This window comes from Sorex araneus, chromosome 4 (genome assembly GCF_027595985.1).
Source record: "Sorex araneus isolate mSorAra2 chromosome 4, mSorAra2.pri, whole genome shotgun sequence".
NCBI classification, from domain to species: Eukaryota; Metazoa; Chordata; class Mammalia; order Eulipotyphla; family Soricidae; genus Sorex; species Sorex araneus.
Window position 1 is genome coordinate 212,483,644 of NC_073305.1, and position 13,193 is coordinate 212,496,836.

At 53.0% G+C, this 13,193-nt stretch overlaps 1 protein-coding gene across 1 annotated transcript in view; it reads right to left on the reverse strand.

The window, feature by feature from the left end:
* Positions 1-2,899: 2,899 nt before the first annotated feature.
* Positions 2,900-13,193, reverse strand: part of LOC101554456 (acyl-coenzyme A synthetase ACSM2B, mitochondrial) — a 31,302-nt gene continuing 21,008 nt past the window's right edge. The window contains exons 9-14 of the mRNA XM_004604298.2: positions 12,293-12,373; positions 10,673-10,774; positions 8,492-8,619; positions 8,289-8,388; positions 6,185-6,304; positions 2,900-3,162 (exon numbers count right to left, since the gene is read on the reverse strand). Coding sequence (XP_004604355.1) covers positions 3,073-3,162; positions 6,185-6,304; positions 8,289-8,388; positions 8,492-8,619; positions 10,673-10,774; positions 12,293-12,373 — 621 coding nt within the window. The 3' untranslated portion in view covers positions 2,900-3,072. The remainder of the gene's footprint in view (positions 3,163-6,184; positions 6,305-8,288; positions 8,389-8,491; positions 8,620-10,672; positions 10,775-12,292; positions 12,374-13,193) is intronic.

Genomic DNA, 13,193 nt, shown 5'->3' on the forward strand with positions numbered 1-13,193 from the left:
CTGGCAGTGCTCAGGGGACCTTAAGGGATGGCGGGGATTGAACCTGGGTCGGCCGTGTGCATGCAAGGCAAAATGCCCTCCCTGCTGTACTGTTGCTCCAGTCCCTGGAGAAACCTTAGAAAAGCAACTTTTTGGAAGGGCGCACATAGGCTGCCCGAGCCCATGTGCTGCTTGTGCCCATGTGGCCAAGCACATGTGTTGTCCGAGCACATGTGTCGCCCGCATCTCCCCTCTTGAGATGTGGACCGAGGCTTTCTCTGCCTTCGGAGAAACCTGCATTCTCCCTTGATCACGTTACTCTCTGTCTCTCTGTCTCTCTCTGTCTCTCTCTGTCTCTCTCTCTGTCTCTCTCTGTCTCTCTCTCTGTCTCTCTCTGTCTCTCTCTCTGTCTCTCTCTGTCTCTCTCTGTCTCTATCTCTCTGTCTCAGTCTCTCTCTCTCCCCCCCACCCCCTCACTTTCCTGCCCTCCTTCCCCTTCCTAAAAACCTCCAAATAAAATCTGTTTTTGCTTCACTGCTCATCCACTCCTGAAATTCCTCTCTGCGCGTCGACAAACCCTGGGTCAGGCCCGGGACCGACTCTCCTTTCCCGCACAGAGCAAATCCTCGCTCCGTCCTGAGCCCTCGTCCTCCCAGCTGGTCCAGGGTGGCAGAGGTGGGTCGGGAGAAAGTGACTCTCTCTCTCTCTCTCTCTCTCTCTCTCTCTCTCTCTTCTCTGCCTCACATGCGCCACCTGGCGGTCACACCGACTTCACTTTTATGGCTCCAACACAGGTTCCTGCACTTAAGCCCAGGGCTATGCTGCTCAGCGTCCACACAGCCCCTTTGCTTGCTGACTCAGTGCTCACTCTCCCAACCCCCATCTCTGCCCTTGTTCTCCATCTCTCCGAATGGGCCCTGACAGCTGCTGCAAGGTCTCTTCTGCACCCTGGTGGTGCTGCTGCTGCATGCTCCCATTGCTCAGCTGAGAAAACTGAGGCTAAAAGGGGGGACAGGGTAGTTTCATCCTGGGAGACTCCAATGCGTACTGTCTTCCCCTCTCAGAGTGAGCCACTGCCCACCCATCCCGGCGACCTCCTGTTCGGTCAGATGATGCTGTTGTCCGTCCTTTGTTTTGACTTCCTTTTGTTCCTTCCCTGCCTTTCTCCACAGCCACTCCCAGACGTGCTCAGGGGATGATGTGGGGCCAGGGGTCAAACCCAGGGTTCTTGTGTGCTAAGTGGGTGCTCTAGTCCTATTACAAAGTATTCTTAAGAATAGATGGTTGCGGGCTGGAGCGACAGCACAGCGGGGAGGGCGTTTGCCTTGCACGTGGCCGATCCTGGTTCGATTCCCAGCATCCCATATGGTCCCCCGAGCACCGCCAGGAATAATTCCTGAGTGCAGAGCCAAGAGTCAGCCCTGTGCAGTGCCACATGTGATCCAAAAATAAAAATAAAAAAAGAATAGATGGTAGGGGGGGGCGAGAGCGGGGGCAGTTAGGAGGCTGGAGAGCCAATACGGTGGGTGGGGCAGTTTGACTGGCACTTATTGGGTTCATTCTCCAGCATCCCATATGGTTCGTGTCATGCCCCACCAGGTGTGATCCCTGAGCACAGAGCCAGGAGTAAGCAAGCCCTGAGCACTGCCAGGTGGAGCCCCCAACCCCCAAACAGAGAGGGCAGAGGGGCTGGAGCAGGGAGGGCACTTACCTTGCATGTGACCCACCTGGGTTTGATCCCCAGCATCCCATAGGGTCCCCTGAGTACCACCGGGAGTGACCCTTGAGCACAGAGCCAGGAGCGAGCCCTGAGCATCTCCAGGCTGGACCCCAGAACAAAAACAGATACTGAACGACAAAGAACAGACAGAGGCTCCGAGAGCCGTGCCCAGCCCATGCCTCCCCACTCCCCGCCTGCCCCCCCCCTCCTTTCTGCTCTGATTTGGGGCCCCAGGAGCCCGGGGAAGTGAGTCTGGGGCTTAGTCTTCAACAACGCCCCTCTCCATCTTGGTTTTCCCCAAACACAACCCTGGCGGGTCGATTCCAAACTGATTTTATTTGCTGATTCTCGGCCGAGGAGAGACCACCACATCCGTGGGCCCCGGGGAGGGACGCCTCTGGGAGGCGCCTTCTCAGGGACTCAGGCTGGGGCCGGGCGGGCAGGAAGCAAGGCAGAGATGGGGAGGCAGGCGGGAGGGGCTCCATCCCGATGAATGCTCCCGTCAGGACTGGGCAGAGGGGGGTTGGGGGACGGACAGCTTCAGTGCCCCCCAGCACACACAAGACTCGGGGTGGCGGTCTTGCTTGGTGGGAGCCCCTGCCCCTTCTTCCCACTCCCCACCGTTCTCTCTTTCTTTCCCATCCGGTAGAGTGAAGGTCACGTGTGCACACTGGTCCCGACTCTCATGGACTTGGTGTTACAACCGTCACCTCCCCTCGCTGCCATGGAAGTACCCTCGGCCCCCGACCCAGGCCCTGGGTCAACTCCTTCCACCTGCTCCCCACTGCTCTTACTTTCCTCAAAGTCTTGTCATCAAGCTCAAGCTTTTTTCTTTGTTTGTTTGCTTTTTGCTTTTTGGGTCACACTCGGCAATGCTCAGGGGTTACTCCTGGTTTTGCACTCAGGAATCATTCCTGGCGGCGCTCGAGAGACCCTATGGAATGCTGGGAATCGAACCCGGGTTGGCCGTGTGCAAGGCAAATGCCCTACCCGCTGTGCTATCACTCCAGCCCCGAGCTCGAGCTTTTCTTTTTCTTCCTTCCTCTGTCCTTTTCCCTCCTTCCTTCCATTATTCTTTCCCTCTCCTATTGCTGGCCCCTTCTTTCCTTCCTCCTCCTCCTCCTCCTCCTCCCCCCCTCCTCCATCTCATCCGTCACCAGTGTCTCATCTCCTCTCTCTCCCTCCATCATTCTCTCTTATTATCCTCACCCTCTCTGTCTTCTACCAACATCTCACAGAGAAAATAATTTTGTGCTAATGACTAGGGGGCGTTGTGAGTCTGGTCACTGGCCTGCCCGTGAGACCCCCACATCCCCAGGAGGTCGCGGGCTGTCCGGCGGGAGAGGAAAGGGGCCTTGCAGACGGCGCTGGGCCTAGGCAGATTTCTCCCACTCCTTCTTCCGGAGCTCTGACCTCTGGATTTTCCCTGTGACCGTCTTGGGGAGCTCCGGGACAAACTCCACCTGTAGGGAAGGAGAATCAGCCAAGAGTGGGCCGTGGTAACACCGGTGAGGCCAGCCGAGGGCTGTGGGCTGAGAGGAGGTTCCAGAGGCCCCAGGCCTTGGGGCTGGAGCGATAGCACAGCGGGTAGGGCGTTTGCCTTGCACGCGGCCGACCCGGTTCAAATCCCAGCATCCCATATGGTCCCCTGAGCACGGCCAGGGGTAATTCCTGAGTGCAGAGCCAGGAGTAACCCCTGTGCATCGCCGGGTGTGACCCAAAAAGAAAAAAAAAAAAAACAGAGGCCCCAGGCCAGTGAGGATTGACCTGGAAAACTCCCAGGGCAGACGCCAGTAAATAAGAAACCGGGAAGTTCTCTGGGCCAAGAGAAAAAGAGGATTAGAAATGAACAGAAGGGGATTGTTAGCTAGTCTTGGGCATACGTGTGGTTTGGGAGAAGCAAACAGGTGAAGGCAGCAGACTCCTGACTCTGGACCTGTCGCTCGCTTAACTTTCCTAAGACTCAGTTTCCCCAATGAGTGCATTAGAGGATGGCGCTCTTATTGGGTTGTGGTGAGGATATCATGAGATTACACGTCTACGTGTTTGACACTGAAAACGAATCGCTATTTCTCTGCCGTTTCCTGTAGGCGTGCCCTTGGTAAAAATCTGTGAAGTCTCTCCAATATCATTTTGCTCGCCTGGGAAAAGGAAGGTTTGGAATCAAGGACCCCTGCACCCCAAATCTTCCAAATTTACCCTAAATTATGGGTAAAGGAAGCTCATCCATCAAAACATCCCCTCCTGTGCTCTGTGGTTCAGCTTGAAGGAGATCGGTCTAGAAGTGAGGTGATCTCGGGTTTAGAAGCCAATAATGGCAAAGGCATGCTGCTATGGAAAATGTATCTTCGTTAGCACCTATGTACGGTGAGGGTCTTCCAGAAGGCAAGATGCTGTTAAGGAAAGGGTATGTATGAGGCACAGAGTGTGCTGAATCTCCCAGACCCTGAGGAAAACAGAAATTTCTTAGCATTTACTATAGTCAGGGCTGGAGAAATAGCATAGCAGGTATGGCGTTTGCCTTGCACGAGGCCGACCTGGGTTCGATTCCTCTGCCCCTCTCGGAGAGCCCGGCAAGCTACCGAGAGTATCTCGCCTGCACGGCAGAGCCTGGCAAGCTCCCCGTGGCGTATTTGATATGCCAAAAACAGTAATAACAAGTCTCACAATGGAGATGTTACTGGTGCCCGCTCGAGCAAATCGATGAGCAACGGGATGACAGTGTTACAGTGATTACTATAGTCATAAGCATCTCAGGAGCTTATAATGTATGTTTATTTTGTGGAGGGGGGTGGGTGGCATTAGAAGAGGGGGTGGCAAGCTATACTTTGTGTGCAAAGTCCAGCCTGATTCAGGTTTTTGTCAATAAAGTTTTGTTGAAACATGGCCGTACCCATTCACTTATCGAGAAGAGTAGGGCGGAGTATGAGTGGTTGTGACAACTCTCCATGTTTACATTAGACTCCTGCGGTGTAGCTAGAAGGGAGTTGCTTGGGAGAGTCTGTGTTCATTCTGGGAGGGACACTCAGAGGGAAGCACATGATCAGGGAAGAAGCAGAAGGGCAGGGTAGGGTCTCCAGAAGTAAGGAGGAAAGACACAGTTCCTGGCATTCCAGAGAAGAGGCATCTCTGGAGTATTGGAGTAAAACTGTGTGTTTTGTTTGTTTGTTTGTTGGTGGGGGGGGGGCACACCCAGCGGTGCTGAGGGCTTGCTCCTGGCTCTGGCCTCAGGGCTCACTCTCGGTAGGGCTTGGAAACCACATAGGGTGCCCCAGGCTTGGATGCAAGGCTAGCCCCCCTCGGTGCTCTCACTCGAGCCCAGTAATCCCATTACAGGAGATTCTGGCTCCTGCAATATTCCGTTAAGCCCATAAAATGGTGTGATTGGCTTCGCCCCTCTCCTTTCAAAGCAGCGTATTAAATATCTGCTGTTCCCCACCCCCGCCCCCCCACTCTTCTAAATGCCTCAGTCTGTCTAAACACCGACCATTTCCTACCAGTCTGCAGTGCTGGTTTAGAGAAAGTGAGCCTGTGGAGGGGGAAAGTGGTAGCAATTTTAACCATGAAAATCCAATTTTGACCCTGACAATCCGACCATGTTCCCAGCCCCTGCCGTGAGGTGAATAACAATCGCACAGACCTAACTGTGCTCCATCCTTTCTCAAGCTTCGTGCGTGCACGACCGACCCACAAAATCTCCCAGACAGGGTACCGGCTCCCCACTTTCTGTTAGGGACTTTGCAGGGTCATCCTCACGGTGCTCCCAGTCTGGCTGGCTGGGGGTTGGGGTGAGGGGGGTCCCTATAACTTCCCCATCCACCCAATCCAGCCCGCTTCCCTGCCCTCCCCCTCCTTCCCATTCCCTCCCTTAGGGCTAGTCACCCTCTGGAGGATTCATCTTCGAACACCCACGGGGCAGATTGGCCCGTGCAGACAAAATCCTGCAGACCCCGAGGGCTTCTACCCCCAACCATCAGCTTCCCCTGGGGCAGACTCCTAAAACTTCCTCCTCTGGGCCAGCCGGGCCCATCCGGGTTCCACCTGGTTCCCTGACCCGGAGGGCAAGCAAAGGAAAAGGGAAGGACCATTCAGTGCCCGTAGCCCTTTAGGGTGAGAATTTGGGGAAGGGTCCTCCCTCCAGGCCCTCAAGTACATGACCCAGAACTGGCCCCGCCCAGTGTTCCTTCCCTCTTGACGGTGATTGGATCAAGGATGAGCGCGTGGTCTGACTTGATCCAATGAAAACCAACCCCCAACCTTGCATAGACCTGCAGGGAAAAGTTCTTTGTCTACTGGGATGGGCTCAGTGCTGGAACTGTTTGGAGCTGCTGGTACCCTTCAAAGGGGAGAGCATTTCCCAAAGTGACACCAGTGCAGAAAGGGGAGGCGGCATGTGGGAGAAAGAGCTTGGCTGGGCCTGAAAGGAGCCCGGAGCAGAACCATTTCTCCCCACCCCCCAAGTTGGGAGGAGCCCAGCGGCCTCACCTTCCGGGGGTACTTGTAAGGGGCTGTCAGTAACTTCACGTGGTCCTGAAGCTCTTTGATGAGCTGGTTCTGGTCTTGGGACGTGAACTGTGGGGCCAGGACCACAAATGCCTTCACCACCTATGGCAGGGACGGGGGTGAGGGGGTGGGGAGAAGAGAGAGAGAATCCGAGCAATGTAGGGGTCCAGTGATGCTTCGGGGCTACGATGCTCGACTGGAATCGCACGGGCTTGGGTTTGAATCCTTAGCACCACATGTGACACGCACCCTCCAGAACACTACCAGGGCTCACTCCTGAGCACAGAGCCAGGAATAGCCCTTGAGCACCACCAGGTGTGACCCCCATGCCTCCCCCCTAAAAGAATGAGACTGTCATCATCATCTGGTACTGGTGAATATTCATGTTCGTGTTGAGATTTCTGCTGTAGCCATCACCTCCCTCCCTTTAATGACACCCCCCCGCCATGCTCTAAATCTTTTATTTATTTATTTATTTATTTTTTGCTTTTTGGGTCACATTGAACGATGCTCAGGGGTCCTTCCTGGCTCTGCACTCAGGAATTATTACTGGCAGTGCTTGGGGGGCCATATGGGATGCCGGATATTGAACCCAGGTTGGCCAGATGCAAGGCAAATGTCCTACCCACTATACTATTGCTCTGGCCCCATGCTTAGGTCCTGGGAAAGGAGAAACTGCTGGAGCATAACAGAAGTTCCAGCTCTCCGCCTCAAGACTTCCTGGGTGGGTGGGACGGGCTGAGGCTGGAAGCCTGACTCACAGCTTATCCCCAGGAGCCACAGGCTCTGTTGAGGAGGAACTCGTTAGAAGAGAGGAAACGGAAAACTGGGCACTGTCAGCTCAGCAGTCTGCTCCACGGCTCCAAATTACGAGCCTGTGCATTTGGAACTTGGACTCACTGGTCAGACTTTATTTGTGGGAAGTGAAATGAAATCATGCACAGCACAGGCTTCTCTCATTCAGGGTCTTCCATGCACCGCACCTGTCTAGTGTTCCTATGACCACAGGTGATTGTGCCCACCGGTCAGAGGTATGATATTGCTTTAAGGCACATGCCCCAGAGATGCGCCTGGACACTGCATCTGGGCGCTTTCTATGACCCTGACGCTGGAGGGATTTTTCTTCCCACCCCGATTCTCAGAGTAAACCTCGGAGAGAGTCAGAGAGGCTCCGTTTCCTGGCTTAAATTCCTTTGCTGTTCTTCTAGTTAGGGATCAGATTCTGATCCAGGTGCTAACCGGCAAGTGGGTACCAGAACAGTGGACCTTCTATGGTGCTTGCTGTGTGCTTGCTTCTTTCAAGCACACTGTGCATCTTTTAATTTTTTAACTTATTATTTATTGAACCACCATGAGATACAGTTACAAAGCTTTCATGTTTGAGATGCAGTCATACGATGATTGAACACCCGTCCCTCCACCAGTGCAAACTTTCCACCACCAATGTCTCCATTATCCTTCCCCCCTCCACACCAGTCCTCACCCTTCCTCTGTCATAGACAATTGCTCAGATATTCTCTCTCTATTTTGGGGCATGATATTTTGCTTGAATTTTCGCACCACTATTTATGCTTTCCAGGGACAGATGCTAGATCATTTATTTTCTATCGCTCATTTTACATATCATGAAAGGTCATGTGGCCACTTATGCGGCTGCACGCTTCTGAAATTCTAAGATTATAAATGGCTGGGTTCCAGAGACATCTCTGTAGGGAGCTATTCCATTTTGGGATTCAGTTGGGAGTTTCTGGGCACTGGTCGTTGGTGTGCCAAGATGGTGCCCAGAGGTGGGTTATGGGTGTGACTTCCGGCATCAGGAACCGACAGGAAGCCAGGTTGAGACTGCCCCGTTCTACTGCTGCTGACACTGCACATCTTAACATCTAGAAACACTGCAATAGTCCCTCATCTTCCAGATGGGAAACTGAGACTCAGAAAGGCTTAATATCTTGCCCAACATCAGAGAGGCAATCAACTGTCAAAATTTAGACTCACATTGGCCAACCACAAAGGTCACACTGTTAGCCACCATATTATACCACCTTTAGCTCCCAAATGCGCTCCCCCTATGACACTTCCCCCTTACCTCTCCTCGGACAGCATCCGGACTGCTGATGACGGCCGTCTCCAGCACGGCGGGGTGCTCCATCAGGGCGTTCTCCACCTCTGATGGTCCAATTCGGTACCTGGAGAGGAACCCATTCTTCAGAGAAGACTGAACATTCAAGAGCTAGGACCATCTGAATACTTCATCCAGACCACCCTCCCCAGCCTAGAATCCAAACTCACCCACTGGAGTTAATAATATCATCAGCCCGTCCCATGAAATGGAAATAACCATCGCGGTCCTTGGTGCCCCGATCTCCCAGGAGCCAGAAATCGCCGCGGATGTTGGCTGCTGTCTTCTCAAGGTTGTCCTAGCAAACGCACAAAGGCAGAGTCTCTATGGCTGCGGAGCCTCAGCTGCCCCAGGGTTGCCACATACAGGAGGGAAGGTTGTGGTTTTCATGCCTCTAATAACTCCACATGGTGGGTTTAACCGAGCTAGTCAACACCAGCCCCAAGCGGAACTGGGTGCTTTCTCTTAGTGTCAATGGCTCCGCCCACACTCTCTCACCTACTCCCCTGGGCCAAGTCTGACGGGTCATACTGATGCATTCATTCATTCACTCCTTCCCTGAGCATTTCCCCTGACTGGTATCCACTTTCCCTTCAATGGTCGGTCTAGCTCTCTCTGCTCAGTGACACCCTCCTGCGTCCCAAGGTTATTAGACATCTTTACGTGGGTCCTTTGTTAGAGTTGGAAGTTCTAGAGTTGTATGTCAGCAAAGCCTCACCATCATGACCAGTGTATTTGTTTCTGAAAAGACAGGGTGCCTCTGTTCGGCTAAGGCAAGCAATGAGGTGGCTCTAGGTCTTCCCCTGCATTGATGCTTTGTGTCTTGTTCAAATGTAGGGCTGTGGGCTGTGGATGTGTATTCAGTCCCTGGCTGAGAAAGCAGCATAGAGACGTTGTAGTCTAGCTTCTTCATTTGGAAAGCAGGGGCATGGGAGGTCTCAGAGATCCAGAGCCATACCCAAAGCTAAGCAGCCACAGCAGCTGACAAAGCTAAGACAGGAAGCCAGATCTCTCCATCAGCAGTTGGACTCCTCCGGTACCTTGCCGGCATGAACTCTGAAGCATTTCAGCCAATCAGCATAGCGCCTCTAACTGTTCCCTTGTCTGTCCAGTGGGAGAATCCCATGCCTCAGTAACCATGATGGTGTGTGAAAATGGAGTCTGGGACAGCTCCAGGAAAGAGTATGGAGGAGAGTCCAATGTAACTCTGCCTCACCTTCTGAGACTCCGTTTTCCTTCTCTATCCACTTGGAGGGCTAATTTTGACTCTACAACACTTCTTTGATCTCATACACCCACATGGAGCACTGATCTAAGTATGTTACAAAGATACCTTCAAATATCCACCATCCTGCCATGAGATGTAACCTACCTTCCTCAAGGGGGGGAGGACAGAGGCATGAGAAATCAGTAGTTTAAGATCACGTGGTAAGTCATGGGTCGGAGCTTTGAACTCAAGCAATTGTGCTCCAAAGTGACCTAAGCTCACAGGGAGGGCTGAGAGAGTACTGCCTCTGCAGTGAGCACTCAGTTGCTGGTAGCAGTGATTGTTGGGTCCATTATTAACCAGTTTAGTGTCCCAGAGTGGACTGGAGTCCTTCCCGCTTAGTTTTTCAGCAGTAGTTGGCTTGTATGGGTCTTGTCATCTTGGAATTCCCCCGTTCTCTCCTGTAAATCGAGGCAGTTGGCATCAAGGACTCTTTGTTCCTGATGTCCATGGACAGAAAAGAGGATGCTTACATCCCTAAAGTGCATTCTCCTTGTAAGAGTATCCAACCTGTCCCTGAAGACACAGGTGGCATAGAGCAGGGGTGAAGTCAGGGGCAATAGACCTGGTGGGAAAGGGGTATGTGGAGAAAGACAGCTCTCCCAGTGAGATCTCAGTGAGAAATAAGCCCGCCTGCCTTCTTGGCGAAGAATCCCCTGGTAGACTTGGGTCTGTGACCTGTCCCTATGCCTCTGAAGCATCTCTTGATATACTCTTAACGTTGGAGCCTCCCTTGTGTGTTTATTCCCTTTTATTACCCTCTGTCCTCATGGAGAAGGAGGAGGAAGGTGAGGAAAAGGAGGAGGGGGGTGGAGGAGGAGGAGGAGGAGGGAGGTGTAGAAGGAGGGAGGGGAGGAGGAAGAGGAGGAGAGGGGGAGAGGACGAGGAGGAGGGAGAGGAGGAGTAAAGACAAGAGGAGGGGAGGGGAGAGGGCGGAGGAGGAGGGTGAGGAGAAGGAGGAGGAGGGTGGAGGAGGAGGAAGGGGAGGAGGAAGGAGAAGATGAGGAGGAGGGAGAGGATGCGGATGAGGGAGAGGAGGAGTAAAGACAGGAGGAGAAGAGGAGGAGGAGGAGGACTTCCTCACCACATAGCCCGAGAAGATGCCCACTGGCTTGATGGGTTTGACCCTGATGCCCAACTCTCCTTCCGTGTCAGGGGGCAGAACATTGCCGTTGGCATCGACGACCTGGAAGAAGTGAGAACGGTCAGCACATCTCAAGCTGGCTCGAGTTACCCAGCAGCCTGCAAGAGCTCAGGTGGTCAGAGGAAAGACCCTCTTCGCTAGAGTTGACCACAATCTAGAAATCGGACACCAAGGTAGGGTGGGGGGCAAGGATTTAAAACCCAGGGCGTTGCTCCAGATGCCTGAGATAGGCTAGATATCATTTTGGGGGTGTGTGGTAGTTGGGAGGGCTCCCAGAAAGTGCTCTGAAGGACTGGGGGAACCCTCCCCATGATACTTGGCCAGCAGGGCCAGTGGTTCATGAGGACTGAGCATGTGATGTGGCGCTACTTTGGCCCTTCAGTGTGAGAGATTTCCTGGGCTGCCCCAGTGGTGCCTGGGGGCCTCCAGGACTGCACATGGCAATGCCTGACGGGTCACATGGCTTCAGGGACCCAGCGGGGGTCAGCCTCCTTCACCCTGCACTCTCCTGCCCCCAGCTCCCAGCTTATTCCGCTTTCAGTGCTTGGGCCGCACCGTCCAATGCCCTGCCCTCAGGAGTGCCTGGCCGTGCTCAGGATGCCCTATATGGTGCTGCCAGGAGTTTGACAAGGGTTAGAGCTGTCACAGCAGCACGCAAGGCAGGTGCCTTCCCTCCTACACTCGGACCCTGGCTGAGCTTCTTAAAGTGTGGGTCAAGACCCCGCAGCTCGATAGGAGGGTGGTGAAATCTATACAAGATTTGGCAACTATAAAAGGTTTCTGGATGTACCATAATGACCGGCGCGGAATTAAAAATCAACCATGTTTGGGGCTGGAGTGATAGCACAGCAGGGAGGGCGTTTGCCTTGCACGCGGCTGACCCGGGTTCGAATCCCAGCATCCGATATGGTCCCCCGAGCACCACCAGGGGTGATTCCTGAGTGCATGAGCCAGGAGTGACTCCTGTGCATCGCCGGGTGTGACCCAAAAAGAAAAAAAAATCAACCATGTTTCAGGAATTCAAGGGGTTTCTGAGTACGGCTGGGCACAGCCCTCCTGGACGCCACACCAGCACCACTGAGTGCCAGAACGTCAGGACCACATGGTTAGGCTGGGGACTGAGGGGCGTGGCCCTTGGATTCCAGGCTCCGAGGAGGAGCAGCCCACTAGTAAAGTAGAATTTAGAACGAGTGATGGGGCTGTTTATGTGTCTCCAGTGGTAGAGCATGTGCCTCATATGTGTGAAGCCCTGTGTTTCATCCCTGGCATTGCATGATGGTGATGATGATGATGATGATGATGATGGAGGAGGAGAAAAAGGAGAAGGGGAAGAAGGAGGAGGAGGAGGAAGATGGTGACGTTGTTATGAACTGACTTGGAAAGAGGATCACTCAAAATTATTCAAAATCAGCCACAAAGTGGGATCATGGGACAGAACCCGATTTTGGTTTCCAGGGCAAGGAAACCCATGAGCTCGTGGACTCGTTAGCTGCCGGGGGGGCTTTTCTCTGGATCAGAGTAGGAGCCAACACCCCTCCCTCCTCCTCGGCCCCGACCAACCTGCACATCGTAGTGGGGAATGGCCGTTCCCAGGGAGCCGGGCTTGATTTCCATCGTCTTGGACACTCGGCAGGTGACGCCCTGCAGGTGAGAGGCGGACAGCACAGCTCAGCCAGGTGCCAGGGTCCCAGGGCCAAGAGCTGCAACAGCAGCCCCGAGAGCAGGTGCTCCCTGCTGTGGCTCCCGCGTGCTGGCTCCCTTCCCCACGCTGTTCTCCTTTATTGCTCTCTGCCCTCCGAGGCGTTGCACTAAGTGTTAGGTGGGCAGTCTGCTCGACCTCTCCCATGTGAAGGCACAGCCTCCACCCTGTAATCTCTTTGGAGTGCATTATTATTATTTCCTGGGTTTTGGGGGTCACACCTGGCGGTGCTCAGGAATTACTCCTGGTGGTGCTTGGGGCACCCTATGGGATGCTGGGGATCGAACCTGGATTATTGGCTGCATGCAAGGCAAACGCCCTCCCCACTCTACTATTGCTTCAGCCTTATTGTGCATTATTTAGGGACCACAGATACCAAAATTCTTTTTCTTTCTTTCTTTCTTTCTTTCTTTCTTTCTTTCTTTCTTTCTTTCTTTCTTTCTTTCTTTCTTTCTTTCTTTCTTTCTTTCTTTCTTTCTTTCTTTCTTTCTTTCTTTCTCTCTCTCTCTCTCTCTCTTTCTTTCTTTCTTTCTTTCTTTCTTTCTTTCTTTCTTTCTTTCTCTCTCTCTCTCTCTCTTTCTTTCTTTCTTTCTTTCTTTCTTTCTTTCTTTCTTTCTTTCTCTCTCTCTCTCTCTTTCTTTCTTTCTTTCTTTCTTTCTTTCTTTCTTTCTTTCTTTCTTTCTTTCTTTCTTTCTTTCTTTCTTTCTTTCTTTCTTTCTTTCTTTCTTTCTTTCTTTCTTTCTTTCTTTCTTTCTTTCTTTC